Here is a 21,984-nt window from a genome sequence, read left to right as displayed (position 1 = left end):
ACATTTGGGCGGCATTATGCTAATATTTCCACATAGTGAGGTAGATATGTGGGGGCGTGTTAGAACGAGCCGTTTTAGGGGGGCATGGCAGAGTCTTAACTTTGATAAAGAATATCTCTTTGGTTTTGAGACTTTAGTCTTTGCAACTTCAGGGATCTTATCTATGCACAATCAGCTTGTAACACTCCAAAGAGAAAGGAAAACTTGAAATCGCATCATATGACCCCTTTAACATTTTTCCTGAAGTAATATTTTATTAGGGTATCTGTACTTTACCTCAAGTACTTGATTTGTGTACTTTGGCGACAGAAATGAAGAGAGAGAGAAAATTTTTTTTTTTGTTGCCCAGCGACAGCCCCAAAATATTACTGCTCTAGAGGAGATCTGCATGGAGGATTGGGCCAAAATACCAGCAACAGTGTGTGACAACCTTGTGAAGACTTACAGAAAACGTTTGACGTCTGTCATTGCCAACAAAGGGTATATAACAAAGTATTGAGATGAAATTTTGTTATTGACCAAATACTTATTTTCCACCATAATTTGCAAATAAATTCTTTAAAAATCCTACAATGTGATTTTCTGGATTTTTTTTCTCATTTTGTCTCTCATAGTTGAGGTATACCTATGATGAAAATTACAGGCCTCTCTCATCTTTTTAAGTGGGAGAACTTGCACAATTGGTGGCTGACTAAATACTTTTTTTCCCCACTGTATAACCTAGAGGATGCTTGTTAGTGTCACCAAGTGTATTTTCAGAAAGGATACCACCCCAGTGAGAGCTTTCTGAGTGTAGAATGTGTTGATTTCTGCTCAAATAACAGCACATAACATGTCTGACACAGAAGCACGCAGAAGTGTTGATCTTAAGCAGTGGTTTGGCTGGTTTATGTTGAATGAGGTCATTTTAAGCTGATCCACAGACATCATACTCAAGGTCAACACTCATCTTGTTTCATCTTCTGCCACTGTGCATTAAAACAATATAAAACGCTTAACGACACGCATCTCTCTCGCGCAAGCTGTAAACCAGCCAAACAACCCCTGATACATTTTCAATATTATTACATTAAACCGAGTTTGATTTATAATGTAATATTGGGCTAAGGCAAAACATCAATCATGGCAAGTATATTAATTATTTAATATTGCAGTGTAATGCAGGAATCGAAGCAAGTGTGTTCAGGGAGGAACGAGAGGGCTGAAAATCTGTGCTCCCCGCAGACCTGCAGGAAATGGACAGATAAAAAATAAAAAGATGTAGCTTAAAAAAATGAAAAGGTGAAGATGTACCAGTTCAATAAAAATTTATATTCATTTGCCGATAATGTCTTCCTGTGTCTGCACTCAGCAGTGCTGGGATTTGGTTTGAAGGCTCTAATTGAATTAGGACGCTTTTTTTCTGCACAGACGTGTGCCAAAGAGAGACAGATACAATTAGAAGAATACAGTAATTTAGCCATAGACGGGGGAAGCCGCTAAATGACCAAAAAAAAAAAAAAAAAAAAAAAAAAAAGAAGAAGAAGAGAGATGGAGGGAGGGTGCAAATATGATAAGCGCTTGTGAAATTGAATAAGTGATTATAAAAAGAAAACAGAATTAGTGTGATGAGGGGAAAGGAAAGAGAAGAGAGATTGTCTCTTTCGTGAGGAATGGTTTACCTCTAATTGTTCTTCATTAAAGGATTACAGCTCTCTGTCACCACCGTAACTTATTTTTAGTGAGTGCTCTAACACAGTTCTGCTGCATTAGTGTGTTACATTAGAATATCTGTTTGCTTGCGCTGGTCTTGCTGTGTTAAGATGGAAATGGTCACCCAGAAAAGCCATCGTCAGGTAGTGAAAGAATTTTAGTAGTGAAAGGTTGCTGGGGAAAGAGAGATAGATGGATGGATGGATGGGTTTGTGGAGGGGAGAGGGGTGGAGTGGGTTTCACATGGGCTTTTCTGTCCCTGATTACTGGAGTCATTTCTGAGCTGCCAAGGGCTAGTTAACATCATGTTTCCTAACCGTGCTTCTTTGTCAAACATATGCACACACACACACACACACACAGTGTTTGCCACAGTATCATCTTTGTATCTTTTTTGTCATTACCTTTTTATATTCAGTAAGTTCCATGGCACCTGTTCTGTTTACTTTAGTTTAGAGGCCTTTAGTCTGTTTCTGTCCTTTCACACTGTAAAAAATGACCGTGAATTTAACGGTAAAAGACTGTAAAAATGCTACCTTTAAAAACCTGTTAAATGTTTAACGGTAAGTTCCCCTACTATATACACGGTGAAAAACTGTATTGGACATTACATGTAATTTTACGGTAGTATACCGTTTTTGGAAGTGAAAAAGACAGTTTACAATTATGGGGGTGGTTACATAAACCGCTTGGACTAGTCATAAAAAGTCAAAAAAAAAATTCTTTAAGGCTGGTCATAACTTGTAAAGTGAAATGGTCTAATTTGAATTCAAGATGTAAGACTGATTACCTCTTTGCATTAGTTTTTAAGACTCCGTCTTAACATAGTGGCTATGCTTATGCAACTGGCTCCTGAGCTTAACCTTATTAAAAGTCTTGAGGATGTGCTGGTTTCTTGAAGCGTCTTGGAGACTAAGATGATAATACAAAAATTAATAAGTCTCAAATTGTGAAATAGTGGTTTGGTGATTATGAGACGTAATTTTCACGTATGAATTTTCACTGGGGGTGGTTACATAAACCGCTTGGACTAGTCATAAAAAGTCAAAAAAAAAAATTCTTTAAGGCTGGTCATAACTTGTAAAGTGAAATGGTCTAATTTGAATTCAAGATGTAAGACCGATTACCTCTTTGCATTAGTTTTTAAGACTCCGTCTTAACATAGTGGCTATGCTTATGCAACTGGCTCCTGAGCTTAACCTTATTAAAAGTCTTGAGGATGTGCTGGTTTCTTGAAGCGTCTTGGAGACGTTGTCACAGTTCTTCTGGATTTAGTCTGTCTCAGTTTGTTCTGTTTCTTCATGTGACTCCAGACAGACTGATGATGATCAGATCAGATCTCTGTGTGGAGCGCTGGCTGCCGTCAGACAAAAATATCACTGGATTATTACAATTAATGGCTAAATGAATGTTTGGAAATGTAAACTGATATTTCCCACTGACACACTACAGCAAAAGATAGAAATAACTGACTTGAAACCATTTTTTAGCTGGTGAAAATACTAGTGGCCTAAGACTTTTGCACAGTACTGTACTGTACATGGGTATACTGTATATGACATGGTTGTTTGAGGAATGAAAAGCTACACACTGCATCAGTTACGGTTAAAATAATTGTTGCCCAACATACAACAAGCCAGAAACATATTAACCACTGCACTAATATTTCAATCCTAAATCACACATATTTGCTTATTTAAATCCAGGCGGCGATTTTTTTTACTTTTTATTTTTTTGGAACATGAGTATCAATGATTTAATGAGACACTGAATGGTTATTTAATGTAAACACACCCACACAGCATCTGTGTGCATCATTATTCTCATGAAGACCAGCTGTCTTTAACCGGTGGCATTTCTGATTTCCTCTCTAACTCTCTCCACTTGTAATTGTTTTAAAGAGAGTAAATGCCCTTTTAAAATCTCCTGCCCTCATGGAGCCCATAGATCATGAATTGATAAATACAGTAAATCTATTAAATACAGTGATTATGGCTGATCCGTGAGAGCAGGAGAACGAGTGGGAGCTCAGGGGGACGAGACGCTTGCTGTCTTTGCGTTATTTACAGTGGAGCAAATTTGTTCTTGTGTTGCAGGGAAACAGGGAACATCAAAGCTGGATTGGAACATCTGGTAAGTTCTGTTTCTTCCCCCCCTTCAGTGGTTTCTCAATCTTTGATATCTGCATCCAGAATGAATGTTCAGCAATTGCCTTTGAATAGCTTGAGCTGTCAGACAGACTCAGAGGTCTCTCTATAACTCCCACACGATTGCCTGGGTTTTCATGTCAGTCGCTCTTTCGTTTGTCCCCTTCCGCTTATTTTTAATTTTTGCTTTCGTCTTTTTTGCTAAAAGTTGTGGTGTTAAATAATTTCTTTCCCCTGTAAGGATGATGTGTGTGTTCTGGAAATGATTTTTGAGTCAGTAGGGCGATTCAGCAGTGGAGCGTGTGTTTGTTTTTATCTGTTTCCTCAAGCTGTTCAGTTTCCAGTTGAACGTTCGTTTGCCGTACAGCTCGCAGATTCATGTCAGGCACACGTTACCTCTGAACACATCTGGAAAGATCACAGTGTCTTCCCTCTTCTACCTTCCTGCCTCCATCTCTCTGGATGTAGGGCACACTGTTGGCCCTTAAAATGAGCCCTAGGGAATGTTTAAAATTGTAACGTCCGATATTTCCTGGGTTTTCTGCAGCCTTTCTAATCCAGGGTCAGAGTGCCATGCACTGGAGTTAAAGGGCTGCTTTTCTCCTCCTGGGTGGAACCGAGTTTCCATTTCTGCTGTTTTTTTCTGCGGGATGAATAATGGAGAGAGGTCACAGTGGGGTCCTGACTCTCTGAATGTACACTCACCTCCCTCAGCTCCACACCCTGAATATTAAACGCAGGCCTGGCCCTTTAAGGGTCACTCAACACACCTGACCTTAATCCTTATCAATTATCATGCTTATTTTCTCAAATCAAATCTTTATCACATATTCCCGCTCATTCCTTCTCAAGATCTCCACTGCTAAGAAACCCTCACATTAGTGCTTATAACAAATCAGAAGTTGAGTAATCTCAAAAACTTGAGGCATCCAAATTCAGTTTATGTTTTGGGGTAAAAACTGTTGTTAGCTTAACAATAAAGACTGGTCTGTGCTTTCACTGCAAAACCTAAAATTGCATGTTGACTTGTTGCATTGAAAATGTTTGACTCAATTGAATTATCTGAACATTGTTAATTTAGTTGAACCAACTGAAAAATATCAATGCATCAAGTCAACACAAAATTGAGTTTTGACCTCCTTAAATCTTTTACAGTGTTCATTAAACACAGCACCGAACCAAGTATGTGTATCGAAAGTGTGAATCTCACAGAACACTAATCACCCCAATGGTGACGTAACATTTACAACAAAATATAATCATAAACTACATAAAGCCAAGACATTTATTATTTACATATTTATGTTATCATAAGTCCCCATTCTTTGCCGAAATGCTAATTATTCAAGTACGTCATCAGTGATCAAACTGAGCAGCTCAGCAGCCTGTTCTTGCTCAAACTAAATGGCTAAAAGTTGCTCAACTAAATCGTTTAAAAACTATTTTATGCAACTTTCTCTACATTCAATAGTTCAATTAACCTTTAAAATAGAGTTTGTCTGACAATACAAAGGCTGGTTGATTTTATTTATGTAGTTTTGTTTTATTTATTTATTTATTTTTTGTATGGTATATAATTGTGTTTTGCTAGTTTATCCTGAACTATACTTTTGTGGATGGGTATAGACACTGCATCCCATCCAATACTCAGATTAGAGGTCAGCAGATATGTGTTTTTAAATTTTAATAGCCAGTATGTTTAAGATGCAACAAAATACTAAGTTACTTACTAGCCCTATGCTCAACCATAAAGTGTTGTGCTCGTCACAGAGAAGTGATGAAATATCCATAATGTGAATGGATAACAGAGTACTTTCTGGTATTTTTGGTGTTGCATGTAATAAATCACATTATATTTGCAAAAATAGCGTAGATAATCCACAACATTTATTTTTCAAACCATGTTTTGTGCCAGCTGTTATAATCAAAGGTCAGTGAAATATGACTGCAGTATATCATTGTGCCATACAGCATAATTCACAGTCAGTATTATTTTATTACAATATTATTGCCATTGTTATTATTTTATTCATATTTGGAATTACAGACTAAACTAGGGATGCATCAATCCAATACTCAGTATCGGTATCGGTTATGATACTAACATTTTCTGCAGGATTGAGTATTTCCAGAGAATGAAGCATTTTTTATTCATTTTGACTGTGTTGCAGGTTAGTGTGTAATTAACTCATCTTCATTAGGATAGAGAGATGGACAGATGTAGAGGGAACAGAGGATGAAAGGAAAGATAGAACAGGGCTGATGGAAGGAGAGATTTGACAGAGGAGCGAGTGAAAGGGGAGGAGAGTTTATGAGCGCATGCATTGATCTACAGCTGTATAAAAGCACAGTGAATTATTGAAAAGGAGATTACATGCATAACCCTCTTGAATCAATATGTCTGTTCGAAAAGAGTCTCTCTCTACATGTGTCAAGTTAATAAATTAATTAATTAATTAAAAAATATTTAAAATAAATAAAGTATCTTAAATGGTATCATGTATGTCTTAATTATTTTAATATGTGATATTGTGTATTTGGGGATAGAAAAACAGGAATGTCAAACCTTGTATTAAAATAAAATGTGTTAATACTGCAAATTTCAAAGTCCAAATGTGGCACTGTTCTGCAGGTTCGCTGTATCAGAGCAGTTCGCATTCGCAATCGATAAATACTGAGCGTTTATGATCTTCTGCTGATGAATTAGGACAATGGTTAGTTGCTGGTGTTTATATTGTAATGTGTTGTAGACTGTCCTAATCTCTCACATGTTTTGAAATGAGCAGCCAGCAATAGTAAACCATAGACACTTCAAAATAAGAGTCTTGGTCTATTCAAGGCTTGTTTATAATTAAAGGTCCCACCATCTTTTTTCCTGGTTATTATTGGTATTTTGATTACAGAATAAACATTCTCTGGCATTTAATTGAAAGTAAGATAGTGTAGCTTTTGAATTATTTTAAATAAATTAAATCATTTTGCTTGTAAATGTCTAATTGTATCCCTTTATTAAGGGAAAACAAAACACTTTTTTTACTGTGCACCTTAAAATTCTTAATGTGTTCTTACATTTTCTCACATTTACAAAAGTAAAGCGTCAATCCTCAGATAAAAAATCCTTGCCTTTTCATAGTTTCTCATGTACTGCATATTCCATTTAGTATAGCAAAATGTTACCGATAACAGCTGATGGAAATGCTAATTATTAATAAAATGTATTGAGACAATCTTTTTTCTTTAACTTTGTTAACTGGGACAGTACTTCAAATGTCACCAAAAAAAATAATAATTTGGAAAACCTTTTTGTTAGGCTTTACTGCAAATGATTGTAATATCAAGCCCAAAGCATTTCGTTTTGATGCAAATGCTTAGTGTACATATACAGCTGAACACATAGCCTTTCAAAATATACTCCATTTGATATTGTGTAAACACAGGCGTTCGACAAATGCAAACTAGAAAATGTCATCGTCCAGTGTCTGCGCTATTTCTCTCCACAAGTTATAAGCGATGAAAAACACGTTTCTGTACTCATTTAAAAGAGTTGAGTGCACTTGTTAAGCCCCTCACACTATGCTGATAGTGACATTTACATGCTGTACGCTTACTGTAGTGTATGTGTAAAAACTGAAGTATAATTTGGGCTTCACATGACAAAATTGCAGTGTTACTGCCTTTGCAGTGCTGTTAAATCTATTCAGACTTCAAACACAGTGTAATGGTCTGAAGAAAAAAACATTTATTTTTATTTTTTTATGGTGCCATGGACTTTGCATATTACAGCTTTAAAATGTTAAATGTGTTTAAAATGGCATTTTCACCATTGGATGTAAATTGAGATGTGATTGTCTGTAATACATGTACAGTATGTTACTGTTAGTAGATTCATTTGATCAACTAGCGAGAGTTTATTTTGAGTAAATATTGAAATGAATGTCAGCAGCGGTAGTTGTGTTTTTGGACTTTATTTGTGCATTAAATGCGACGAGGTGGTAGTTCCAATAAAACATGCCAACACGCGAGTCTGCCAGATCTACGATTCCTGAAAATCTGAATATGTGAAAATTGCATCTGAGAATTTATTGTCGACTTTATAAAAGCTGGTAGATTGCGTCCGCTCGTCAGACAGCAGGTGCTGCAGTATTTTATCAAGATTTGTGTCGATGAACAGTAAGTCTACACCCCCTGCATCCCTCCCCGAAATACAGTCACATTCACCCTGCAAATATGAGCCATAAACAGCCCCGCTTCAGATCTACCCGTGTTAAAAGACGGCAAACTTTACAAACTCTAGACGAAGGCAACTTTTCTAACGATCTTAAAAGTAGCTACTTCTAATCTTGCTTTTCCAAAAATATCCACTTACTGAAACTGAACTGTATTTCCCCAACATTTTCAAGAAAATTTGTATCTTCTTAATTTTGCCGAATGGCGAATGCAGTTTAGCTGGCAAGTCACATTTAACCTTATTTTTTTGTGGGACTTTTATGGTGATGCTTATTAGCTTTTGTGTGGAAAAAACTGAGGATGTTTATTTGTTTTTCTGTGTATGTTTTTGGTTTATTGCTTTACTGATCTCTCTCGTACAATTTTTCTTTATTATAGAGGCCTGAATCTAGCTAGATCGGATGCACGGCTAAATAAATTTAAAAAAACAAAGTGAGCACCCTCTATTACTGTAGTTTGATCTGTGTTGGGTCATTCTGTCGTAATCTCATGTCTATCAGCTTTAAAAATACAGAAATGATATGTAAAACTGATTTCCCCCATGGGTTTTAGCTTTTGAGGCCTTGTTTATATGTAATGAATTATTTACGATTCATATTAGTACCAGCGATTGCGAGAAACGGCTCTGTTTTGGCTCTATTACTTAATAATAGATTTATCCCATAGCATCATCAAAAGCACCTGTCTTCCTCGAACAGAACGAGGGAAGATCAGGGCTTTAAAAATCAATGGAGCATCAGAAAGCGCGCGGCCTCCAGCGCTCGTCCCCGTCCGCTCCGGCTCTCCTCCTCTCGCCGTGTTTGCCAGTGATTTGATTGTGGGATAAAGAGGTGATCTGACAACACCTCACCGAGTGTCAGCTAAATGAAAGCCGAGGAGCTGCGCGAGGATAATTTGCAAGCAGATTTACATGCTTATTACACTAATGATTTCATCAGATTGGAGGTGTCTGCGAGTCTGCCACGGGCCTCCGTCTCCCTGCATTTGTGAAATAAGCCGCCTGGCTAAATGATGGAGTCATCAGACTGACCTTTAACCTGACGCCTGCCCAGACATAATTGCATGTCATACTGATAGAGGGGACGGGCACGGCTTTCATATCCCGCCGCTTTATCTCTCTCGCTCTCCGTTAAGATGCGTTCCTCTTTGCATAGATCTCACAACAGAACAAAAACAACAAAGAAGTATCGCATCTCCATTTCTAAATGATGCTGTTAGATTTAGCGCGAGGTCCTGGCGTATATATATCACGCCGAGCTAACTGGTCCCTTACTGTATACGCATTATCTAAATGGTATCTCTGAATGTCAAGGGCATAAAGGAAATTAAATCGGAAAGTGCAGATAGAGCAAAGGCGATTTTATCTCCTGGTGATTGCAGTTTTGATAGGTATTCCAGTGAATTTCATTTTCTCCGGATGGCGAGGAGATGAGTTAGCCGCCACATTTGTTCATTTTTCTTCTACATGATTTATGTGAGTTGAGTGTGAGTCCAACGCCCAGCCCGCTCTGGCTTGAACACACACACACACACACATACACACATGTGCACTAATACACACTTGTGCATGTCAAAAAAGTCTATTAATACAATTGCCTTCCATTTTGGCCTGACTGTGTGTGTGTGTGTGTGTGTGCACACGCAGGGGGAGAGAGGGTTTGTGTGAATTGCGCGGTTGAAGGCGAGGACCGCCGCGGTTAAACCTCTGTCATCACTCATGCTTGTTTACATTCTAAATACGTAATGAAATCTTGTTGGCAATAATCAAGGAAATAAAAGTTTGGGAAAATTGTAAAAGTGGTGAAGTTTGAGAAATGAGCGTCAGGCGGCTAAATAACATTTTGGGGCAGGAAAGCTTATTATTATGCAGCGGCAGTGCCTACTGTAGACACAAAGATGAACAGCCTCTGCTTTCCTAAATGCTGTTAGCGCCGTCCTGAAGTATGGCACATTGTAAAAAAGGCCTCCGATTTCATATTGAGATTATATTTAAAAAAGATATCCATACACAACATTATATTTTATAGACGCCCGGCCCAGAACTCCTGATATGCAGTATTTGTTATAAATATATAAATAAACATATTGCACTGGAGCCCATCTCTACCCTGATCTTATAGACCTGGATATTAAAAACAGAATATTGTATTTTCTAGGGGGATCCTGTAACGTAATGCTGCGGCCCTTATTTTTTTTATTTATTTTTTTAGGTTAAGGAATGGGCCAGAGGTTGGAAATAACAAATGAAAAATGACTATAAATGAGGATGAAGAAGTCAGATGAGATGAGCGATGAGTAACGGAATAAACTCTGTGTATACTAGTATACTGCTGTTTAGATTTGCAACAATTATGAATTTATTTAATCAAAAATACAGTAAAATCTGTAATGTAATATATCATTACAGTTAAATATGAAGGATGCTTTAAATCATGGAATGTTTTTTTTTCATGCCTTCACAATTTTCACTGCTTTTCAAATGCCTTTTTTTGGTAAATAAATATAAATTGACAATCTTGTGGCTTTATGGCCTGCAATTTTTCTCTAATTGAATTTTAACACAAGTAATATACTTTACGATTAAATGAGATGTGATGTATGAGAACAAAATACAAATTCAATGGAAGTTAATATCGCTCGTGAACTGTGAATTTTATTGTCCAATTAAGATGTCATTTTGTCAAATTATGCAAAAATGGGAAAATGTTATGTAATTGGTTTTGCTTCTAAAATATTAGGTATGCAATTAGGCATTCCCACTAGATAATACTTCTTATGGTCTATTTTTATGATTTTTTTTCACTTGCATTAAAAAAAAATCTTAATTTTAAGAGGTCTTAAATTTGGAAATGGAAGAGTACGAATCACGATATTGTCTAAGGTAATTATTAAACTTCAAAAGTGTTACGGAAGGAGACTCACACAGAGGATTAGAGTAACACAGATTACTTTTATTGACGGAAACAGATGATTAGGAGTTTGAATGGAGAATTTCACAGTACTGATGAGGAATATAATGAAAGTCTTGAACTTACAGGATATCGGGGACGAGATGGATGGAGGACAGATGACAGCACACACCTCAGTATAACAGTGCAGGCAATATCCACACGGAAACTTGGGGAGGAGACACACGCTGGAGAAGAGCACTGGAGAACACGCTGGAGAAGGCACAGGAGGTAAGTACACAAAGGAGGTAGGAGTATCAATGCTACAGTCCTGAGGTTTAATTGACCCTTCGCAGGGAGTTTGACTGGCAGGCGATCTGACTAATCTTAACTCAGAATCTATATATATATATATATATATATATATGTATTTATATATATATATATATATATATATAAGATTCTGTCAGATATTTTGAAGAATTTTGGTAGCCAAACAGTTGATGGTAGCCATTGACTTCCATAGTATGAAAAATTAAAAGAAAAGGAAAAAAAACCTCAATGGCCAGCTGTTGGTTCACCTACATTTTTTTAAATATCATAGCTATATATATATATATATAGAGAGAGAGAGAGAGAGAGAGAGAGAGCACAACCAGACTACTAGAGTTCTTCAAATCATACTTTATGGACATAAGCAGTGAATATAATGCTGTGCAGGACAGATATGGACTGTAAAGGCAGAGGATGAGTAGCTGTAGACAGTATGAAGCAGACAGAAGCTCTGAGCAGTGTGGATGAGGATCTGCGGTGTGTGGTAATTGAGATAATTGGTTTGGCTCAGTGTTTATGCAAAACGGCTGTGTGTGTGTGAGTGAATGAGAGAGATACGCTGATCCAGGACCTCTCACCGGGACACTAAACCCCATCAAACCTGGACTCATCATCTGTGCTGCCCAAGCTAGCTCGCAGTTCAAGTCTGTTTGTGCTGTGAGAGACTGCTGGAGCAGTGCTGATCTGACTACATTCATTACACACACTCTTACACTGTAGATACGAAATCAAGTGCACTTATTAAAAACTTTCTATTCATCAAAAAAAAAAAACTTGGTTTCCACAAAAAATTTTGGCAGCACAACTGTTTTCACCATTGATAATAATCAGAAATGTTTCTTGAGTATGATTTCAATATCACCATAGAGTGCCTTTCAACCCTCACAATAATCAAACATTTGGTTTTAATTCCCCATTCGCTTTGTCATATCATAAATAGTAGACACTCAAGTAGAAACACATTAGCTGAGCTCCCACACATTATTTTTAGATAATTATGGGCCATTATTCGAAGCATAAACCATAAGATATGTCCCCCCTGTCATGTACATATATATATATATATATTACTGTTAAATACGTTTTCATTGCAAAATTAAGATACAAATTATATTTTCTGAAAGGTATGATGTCCCTTTCCTAAACAGGGTTATTAAAAAATAAGATAATAATAATAAATAATATAATCACATCCTCAATCACATTGGTATACCCCCCCCATTAATTTTAGTTTTTAGCAATATTAACTACAAATGAATGCTATGTCCACCCTGTCATGTTTATGTCCACTAAGTGACCAAAAGGGTGGACGTTTTGAGCTTCAATTAGCATATCAGCTTACAACAAACTGTGACTAGATAAATATTTAGTCTGGTTGTTGAAGAGAATTTGGTATATTTAAACGTACGTATTTTGAAAATACTGTATTCGAATCACTTCTGGCATATTTTATGGCGACAGGGTGGACGTGTCAAGCTTTGGCAAAGCAAGTAAGCAAACTCATACGAAGAAAATGTGTTAATTGAAAAGTCACCGACTTGTTCACCTCAGCCGTTGAAATTCCCGCCACTGAAGAGACACAACATCTGTTGTCCTGATGTCTCTAAAGCGGATGGCCACAACTGTTTTCACCATTGATAATAATCAGAAATGTTTCTTGAGTATGATTTCAATATCACCATAGAGTGCCTTTCAACCCTCACAATAATCAAACATTTGGTTTTAATTCCCCATTCGCTTTGTCATATCATAAATAGTAGACACTCAAGTAGAAACACATTAGCTGAGCTCCCACACATTATTTTTAGATAATTATGGGCCATTATTCGAAGCATAAACCATAAGATATGTCCACCCTGTCATGTACATATATATATATATATATATATTACTGTTAAATACGTTTTCATTGCAAAATTAAGATACAAATTATATTTTCTGAAAGGTATGATGTCCCTTTCCTAAACAGGGTTATTAAAAAATAAGATAATAATAATAAATAATATAATCACATCCTCAATCACATTGGTATACCCCCCCCATTAATTTTAGTTTTTAGCAATATTAACTACAAATGAATGCTATGTCCACCCTGTCATGTTTATGTCCACTAAGTGACCAAAAGGGTGGACGTTTTGAGCTTCAATTAGCATATCAGCTTACAACAAACTGTGACTAGATAAATATTTAGTCTGGTTGTTGAAGAGAATTTGGTATATTTAAACGTACGTATTTTGAAAATACTGTATTCGAATCACTTCTGGCATATTTTATGGCGACAGGGTGGACGTGTCAAGCTTTGGCAAAGCAAGTAAGCAATCTCATACGAAGAAAATGTGTTAATTGAAAAGTCACCGACTTGTTCACCTCAGCCGTTGAAATTCCCGCCACTGAAGAGACACAACATCTGTTGTCCTGATGTCTCTAAAGCGGATGGCCTTTTCTTAAAGGGGCGGAGTCCCCAATACAACAGGGTGGACAACCATTCAAGGGACATGGACAAACTCCTCTTTTTTTATTAAATAAAAATACAGTTTTTATTACCAAATGATCAGTACACTCAAATTGAATAATCTCTTATTTAACAAAATATTAATAGGATAATTTATTTATTTACAGATAAATATTTAGTCTGGTTGTTGAAGAGAATTTGGTATATTTAAACGTACGTATTTTGAAAATACTGTATTCGAATCACTTCTGGCATATTTTATGGCGACAGGGTGGACGTGTCAAGCTTTGGCAAAGCAAGTAAGCAAACTCATACGAAGAAAATGTGTTAATTGAAAAGTCACCGACTTGTTCACCTCAGCCGTTGAAATTCCCGCCACTGAAGAGACACAACATCTGTTGTCCTGATGTCTCTAAAGCGGATGGCCTTTTCTTAAAGGGGCGGAGTCCCCAATACAACAGGTTGGACAACCATTCAAGGGACATGGACAAACTCCTCTTTTTTTATTAAATAAAAATACAGTTTTTATTACCAAATGATCAGTACACTCAAATTGAATAATCTCTTATTTAACAAAATATTAATAGGATAATTTATTTATTTATTTTTTAATGATTTGACTATTCTACTATCATTCAAAATGAATGAGCAGTGCATGGGACATAGCAAAATAACACGCATCCTCTTACACAAAACTAAAAAAAATCTAGAAAATGTCTCTAAAGAGCCAAGTAATGCTTTTGTTATGAATATAAAAACTTAGCCTAATATAACACACCCTTTCATAGTCATTTTTATGTGAAGTTATCATGGCAAATGAGTTATTGTACAGGACCCTACAGTGATATTGACCCATAAACATAATCTCTAGAGGGTCACTTCCTGAGCAAACTTCCCGTTTCTGATAGGATATCGTCATATCATATACAAACAGAAACTAAAGGACTTCACAGCAAACCAGCAAAATAAAAGTTAGGTTTAAGTTGAAGAAACAGTGACAGAAATATATTACTTAATGTAATTATTGTACTACTACTGCTAATGATACAATTATTATTAAAACATTATTGTTTAAGGAATATTTACCAGAAAAATGTAAATGTAAAAGTATTTCTGAAAAAATAAATAAATAAAACTATAATAAATATATTTATTTATAAAGTCAATTAATTAGAGATGCTTTTTATTATTACAATTTAATGATATTAAAATAGAATCCAAAAAATTCAGAATTTAGTACAAATTTGGAAAAACTACAACCGAATTTGAGGGAAAAAAATATACGTATTTATTTAGGTCTTAAAAATGCCATTATTGTTAAACTTTTATTAAATTGCTGTTAAATTGTGTATCTTTCATGATTTCAGTTAATCAGACCATTAATATTCTATTAATTTAACCATTAAAACTCTAGTCTAGAAAATGAAATAAAATGGGAAAAAAAATTTAATAAAAAATTTTAAGTGGAAGAAATAGAATTTGGAAATAGATAAAACTGAATTTGGGAAAAAATATTTCATAGGCCCCTACTTGAGCAGCAAATCAGCATATTAGAATGATTTCTGAAGATCACGTGACACTGAAGAAGAAATTCAGCTTTGTTCACAGCAATAAATGACATAAAATGAAAGTTTTTTGTAATAGTATTTCACAATACTACTGTTTTTTTACTGTGTTATATATTTCTTCTGCTCATCAAGGATGCATTTATTTGATCAAAAATACAGAGAAAAAATTTAATATTGTGAAATGTTATTATGATGTAAAATTACGTTTTTCTATTTTAATATACATTAAACTGTAATATATTTCTGTGATGCACAGCTGTATTTTCAGCATCATTCCTCCAGTCTTCAGCGTCACATGATCTTCAGAAATCAGTATAATAAGCTGATTTATTATCAGAGCTGGAAACTGTTGCTGCTTCATGTTGTTTTGGAAACTGATACTTTTTTCAGGATTCTTTGATGAATAGAAAGTTAAAAAGAACAGCATTTATTCAAAATAGAAATCTTTTCTAACAATAAACACTACTGTTCAAAAATGTGGGGTCGGTACATTTTTATTCTTTCTTTTTTTTTTAAAGCAATTAAAACTTTTATTCAGCGAGGATGTGTTAAATTGATAAGAAGTGATAGCAAAGATTTATATTGTTAGAAAAGATTTAGATTTTGAATAAATGCTGTTCTTTTTAACTTTCTATTCATCAAAGAATCCTGAAAAAAGTATTGCAGTTTCCAAAACATATTGTGCAGCACAACATTGATAACTCTAATAATAAATCAGCATATTAGAATGATTTCTGAAGATCATGCGACACTTTATACTGGAGTAATGATGATGAAAATTCAGCTGCGCATCACAGAAATAAATTATATTTTAAAGGATATTAAAATGGAAACCATTATTTTATATTGTAACAACATTTTTGCAAGATTACTGTTTTTTCTGTATTTTTGAACAAATAAATGCATCCTTGATGAGCAGAAGACACTTCTTTAAAAACATTACAAGTCTTACTGATCCCAAACTTTTGACCGCTAGTGTACCTATACAAACCTCAAAATGCCAAATGAACAGCCAAAACACATAAACAGTTTTCCGTTTTTAGTATACGAGCACCTTGATTTTTTTTTTTAAATCATTGAAGATGCTTTTCTGTAAGTTTAAACCTTTTTACGCAGCGCTGCAACATTTCTGTAACTATGTCCTACAGATTGGTGTTAATTAGGATTCAGAGCGTCCACTTCCATCATTAACCGGTCAGTTCTGTTAGTTAGGACCGCCGCGTCGAGGGTTGTTATGACCAGATCGGCTAGTGTTCTGAATCCAGTCGGGATGTGGGTGTCAAACAGTGTTGTGTAGCTTATTTGTATCATATCTGTGTCAAATTTTATCAGCTCTCTCTCTCTTATTGCTCAGTGTTTGCCAGAATGAGGCCTGTCTCATAATTTGACAAACTTATCTAATTATTAATCCGCCACCCATTTGTCATCCTTTGAAACTAATTATATTTTTCTTCATATTGACGCTCGTTTTTTTCTTTTGTGTGTTTTCCTTTTTTCTTTCTTGTCTAAACACTCGGTGGTGTAATATCTCCGGACACTTGCCTCAGGGTCACTTGAAACAAATGCAAATGCAATGGTAGAAATTTCATAATAAACTGTAACTAAGATGATTGCCCTGCCAGCTATTATCCTTCCAGTTTAGTCGTGCGATCCGTCTGTTCTTCCGCCTCGTTATTGCGGCACGACTGGATGTTATTGTAATGGGAGAGAGAAGAGAAGACGGCTTTGAATGGGAGGAGAGGGGGTTTATCTGAACATTCAATAATCCTTCCTTTATTTCTGTCTGCTTGATTGATGTCCTGAAACAGTCTGATATGCTTCTGATAACAATATAAAGGAGGGGAAAAAAGAGAAAAAGTAAGAGGAGCACGCTCAGAAAGACCACAGAGAAGAGCAGCCCGTGTTTTTTTTTCGAAGTTATCGAAGGCGAGGTGTCAAAAACAAGCAGATTTCCGAGCGGAGCTTGATGTGTTTGTCATCTAAGACAGTTTTACATTAAAGCGGGTCATTATATTTCCCTGTCATCACCCCAAATGACATTTTGAGAAAGTGACACCTTTACAGTTTGATAAATCAAATTTCTGCTGAATAATGTGCGTTAGCGCTGTCAGCGACACCCACATTCTCCGCAGAGCTACGGTGAGCCTTGCAGGATCCACATTTAAATTTCATCCTATTAGCATTTAATTTCTCTGTAATCCTACACACCTTCATAACAGCAACACACACCGGGCTCTCCTGCGTTCGAGAGCAAGCTAGAGCCCTTTATAACTTCCCTCCCTCATCATTCTTCTTTCTTGACAATTAAGAGGCTGGAATCTAATAGTGGAGATATTGGAATTATATCCCAGCCTCTTCCAGAGCCACCACATTTAGCCCTCGTGCGCATGTTTACACGCGCCCGCACACCCTCGCGATCCGCTGGGATTTATTGTCATTTGTACATGACTGAAGATGTGATTTCCTCAAGAAAAGTATTCTTTTTAACCCTGCCACTGAAGCTGTGTTGTTAAATGTTTTATGTATTGTAGGGCTGGGTGATACCGATATACTGTATATATATATATTTTCCTGAATGTTTGACCAATTCAAGATAACAATTTATATTTTGTTAACGTTTTAACTAGTCGACTTAAAAATGTAAATACAACTGTATTAAAACCTTGCTAAACCGTCTGGTTAAAGAAAGTTCAGTTTCAAGCGCGGCACACGTGAAGTGATCTAAAACTAATTCACTTCACTGTTAAAAATAAAGGTTCTTTATTAGCATTTATGGTTCCATGAAGAACCTTTATACCAGGAACACTTTATTTTTAGGTCAATTTCTCACCATTAACAGACCATTAACTATGGCTTTTGCCTCAATAAACTCTTAATTTGCTGCTTGTTAATAGTTAGTAAGGTAGTTGATAAATTTAGGTATTGAGTAGGATTATGTAGAACATGGTCATGCAGAATATGTGCTTTATAAGCACTAATAAACAGCCAATATGTTAATAATAGGCATGCCTATGCTATTGCTAGTGAGAATTGGTCCCTAAACTAAAGTGCTACCCCTATACCAGCAATGAAATCTTGCACAAAATGTTTTTATCATGAAAAAAGTTTCCTAAGGTTATGAAAAAAAAAAAAATATATAAATATATATATATATATATATATATATATATATTAAGATCGGTTCTTTGAGGAATCATAAAGGGTTTTTCTATGGCATCACTTCAAAATGCCCTTTTTGGAACCTTTATTTTTAAGAGTGTTCTTTGCGGAAAAGATGCACGAGAGCAAATATTGTGCAAACTTGTCTTGAACATTTTCTCAATGCTCAGAAGTAATACAAACGAACAATTAAAATGCGGTATATTTCTTAGCCAAAATGTAGACATTCGGTTTTCAATGTCAAGGCAAATTTGCAGTGCATAAAAGCTGTAGCTATTAGGCTATTATTAACAGTAAATGTTTTGTTAAAATAAAGAAGACACCAGCAGCTTTCAGCCCGTCACCATCATGCAAACATGAAATATCAAACATGCAGTTTTTCTACGTAAACATGCACTTGATGGACGTCTTGCGTCTTTTGCAGCGTCTTGTGCGTTAAACAGCATTCTAAAAACACAATGTTTAAGTTAAAAGAAGTTCAGTTTGTGTCTATTTTTTTTCTCTCTTAACTTTTATCATTGGTGTATTGTCAGCATGTCTAATTGTAATGTTTGCTTTTATTCAAAACAACAATTCAAATGAATCGCTGAAAAAAAAATGCCCTAATGTAGTGTTTGTCTATTCAGGTTTGAGTCGTCTTCTATTATCTTGTTTCTTCCTAATCCAGTGTTTAGAGCGTTTACTAACGTGCTTCTCTGTGGTTCTAGACTCCTGCAGAACAGGCCAAAGCTCGACTCCAGCTGGTGCTTCAGGCTGCAGGTACGACTGCTTTCATTTCTCTTGAGACTCCGTATTCTCCATTCTCTGCTCATCACTGCAAAACTCAACCGTTTGCTGTGGTCACTCATTTTGTGGATATTCAGTATGCATCTGACAGGACTCCAGGGGTGTTGAGAATAATGTTTTGCATTAATAAGTGCAGTTAATATTACACCTTTATTTCTTGGTAATACACATTTGACAGTAAAGCACTGAGCTTGAGTTGAGAAGCATACAAAATTAACTTTTAATAACAACAGTAACGTGCAAAATCTATTTTTTAGATAGAAAAATGATATATTCTATTCTTATTAATAGGGATGTAACGATTAACCACGAGCCGGTTGAAAATCTATTTAAATATGTGACGATTCAAATCGGTTGAGATGCTAAACAAATCGAGATTCAATTAGGGTTAAGAGTTTATATGAATGTACGTCTGAGGCGAACTTACTGTCTTTAGAAAAGTTTAGATGGTATTTTTTCTTCTCATCTTGCCTCTGTGTAATGCATATTAAAGTTCATAAGCGCAGCGCTGCTTTGTTTACAGCAGAAACGCTTTAAGCGCCACCTGCTGGCAGAGAGTGCATCTGCGTCTCGTTCAGCTCGTCTGCTGTTTCGGTTTCATGCAGATATTTTATGCATAGTTTCACAAAACTGAAGTCAAACCATTCTGTTTTTGCTTCAAATTTCAAAATTATATAATGTAATTTAGATTAAAAACTGCTCGTGTTGCATGTATGCAGCATCTGTGTTTGGATCGTGATTAAAATGCAGTGGTTGCCTCTAAATGTAAATGAAAGAGCACAGACAAAGCCTTATTTTGTTTATATGAAGAGATTTATTTGATTTGTGTTACTTATTTGATTTGGAGCTTGTTTTAAAATTTAGTTTTGTTATTTACATTTACATTATATTAAAATTTTGTCATTTAGCAGACGCTTTTATCCAAAGCGATTTACAAATGAGGACAATAGAAGCAATCAAAACCAACAAAAGAGCAATAATATGCAATTACTATATTAGAATATTATTATAGTTATATTTCAATTTCACAAAGAAATGTGCAGCATTTTGTCCAAGCAATAATAAAAGGACACATTTTATTTATAATTTATCTTAAATCTCAATTTGTAAAAAAAAAAATCGTGAATCGAATCGTGAGTTGAGCGAATCGTTACATCCCTACTTATTAAATATACCATTATTCTTCTATAGTATTGTACAGAACTGACTGATGACTTCGGTGATTATAAAAGGAACACGCTTTGTGTGATTCAGTGGCAAATTGAAGTTTGTGTTTTTCAAGGCACTTTGTGACTTTTCTTACTTCATACACAAAAAACGTGCAAAACTTTGACAAAATTTGATTTCTTGATGATTTGATATTTTATTATAGTGGTTTTATAATTTCAAAATATAAAGCTAAAAGTAGAAATTCATGACTAATAAGACAATAAGTGCTCCTCTGCTGCCATCTACTGGTTATAGTGGTAATTTTACGTTTGTTTGTTTGTTTTTTAATTTTGCATTACTGTTTATTTACCCCAAAGTATATTTTGGTCATTCCATTAAAAAAAAACAATTAAATTGGATCATTTTTAGAGCTTTAAAGTGCTGGAAATAGTTGTGTGAAAAGCTTGAAAGTCATTGAAATGTGCTTGACATTGCTTGTGCAGCTCAAACGACTAGCTCGGTTTCGTTACACTTTTGTTTCTTTTGTCGTTTGATATTTCTCATATGCCTCTGAAATGGTAGCGCTTACGAGCTGAATAACGCGGTGGTCGCGCCAGTGCAACCGCTCACAAAATGGTGTCGCACCGGCAGAAAATATGGTCGCAAAATGCAACCATTTGGCTGCAGTCTGGAGCCCTGATCTGAGCACACTGCGATGGTTACTGTATCCCACAATGCAATGTGGTTGAGCTGAACTTCCATTTCTGGTGTGATGAATGAACTGGAAAAGGCATGTTTTGAACATCTGTTTCTTGAATTGCTGTGATTGGAGACATGAGAACTGGACCTAGACGATCGCTGGTTTAAACACAACCTGCTATTTGAAATGTTACTGTTCTGCTTCACATACAGCACTACATTTAGTTAAATAGTATTCAGTGTACAGTACATACTGTACAGTGAACAGTATGCCATTGTATTCAAAATAGCTTGAATGTTAATACACTTGTCAAATTCTTTGTAAGTGGGAAAACTTGAAAAATCGGCAGTGTATCAAATACTTATTTGCCCCACTGTACATGCATACATACATAATCCATCAGTTTTTTTTTCTCAAGAGGCTCTATTATTATATTATATTATATTGAAAAGGTGAATTATTGCTTTATTTCGCATAAAATCAAATTTTGTAAAGTCCATTTAAACTCAACTTGCACTGACGTGTGATGTGTGAGCCAAATAATGTGGCCGTTTATGTATATTTTTAATGTGCTGTAGCCGTATAGTTTCCTATACACCACTTCGTATGGCTCTCTGTAAGAAGATTTAAAAGTCCAGACCTCTTCAGAAATTGGAGATATTCTGAACATCACTGTGTAGAGGGTTTTCCAAACTCAACAGAATACGAAGCTTTAATTCTTCCTAGGCTCATTTCAGCAGAGATCTCTCTGAAGCACAAATCACGTGAATGAGGCACAAGTGCGTCAGTGTGTGTGAGACCTGATGAACTCATTCAGAAATAATGAGAGCAGAACAAACTCAGCCCTTTATTTATTTGTATGAAATCTATGGTTTCATGAACA

At 35.6% G+C, this 21,984-nt stretch overlaps 1 protein-coding gene across 1 annotated transcript in view; it reads left to right on the top strand.

Moving 5' to 3' along the window:
* The window catches only part of rsrc1 (arginine/serine-rich coiled-coil 1), a 115,760-nt gene that overhangs the window by 28,735 nt on the left and 65,041 nt on the right, over positions 1-21,984 (top strand). Inside the window, exons 3-4 of the mRNA XM_016232781.1 lie at positions 3,789-3,825; positions 19,174-19,225. Coding sequence (XP_016088267.1) covers positions 3,789-3,825; positions 19,174-19,225 — 89 coding nt within the window. The remainder of the gene's footprint in view (positions 1-3,788; positions 3,826-19,173; positions 19,226-21,984) is intronic.

The sequence above is a fragment of the Sinocyclocheilus grahami genome, unplaced genomic scaffold, assembly GCF_001515645.1.
Source record: "Sinocyclocheilus grahami isolate Dianchi unplaced genomic scaffold, SAMN03320097.WGS_v1.1 scaffold419.1, whole genome shotgun sequence".
Classification (NCBI taxonomy): Eukaryota; Metazoa; Chordata; class Actinopteri; order Cypriniformes; family Cyprinidae; genus Sinocyclocheilus; species Sinocyclocheilus grahami.
The sequence above is the reverse complement of the archived record's forward strand: the minus strand, read 5'-3'. Positions and strand labels throughout refer to the sequence as shown.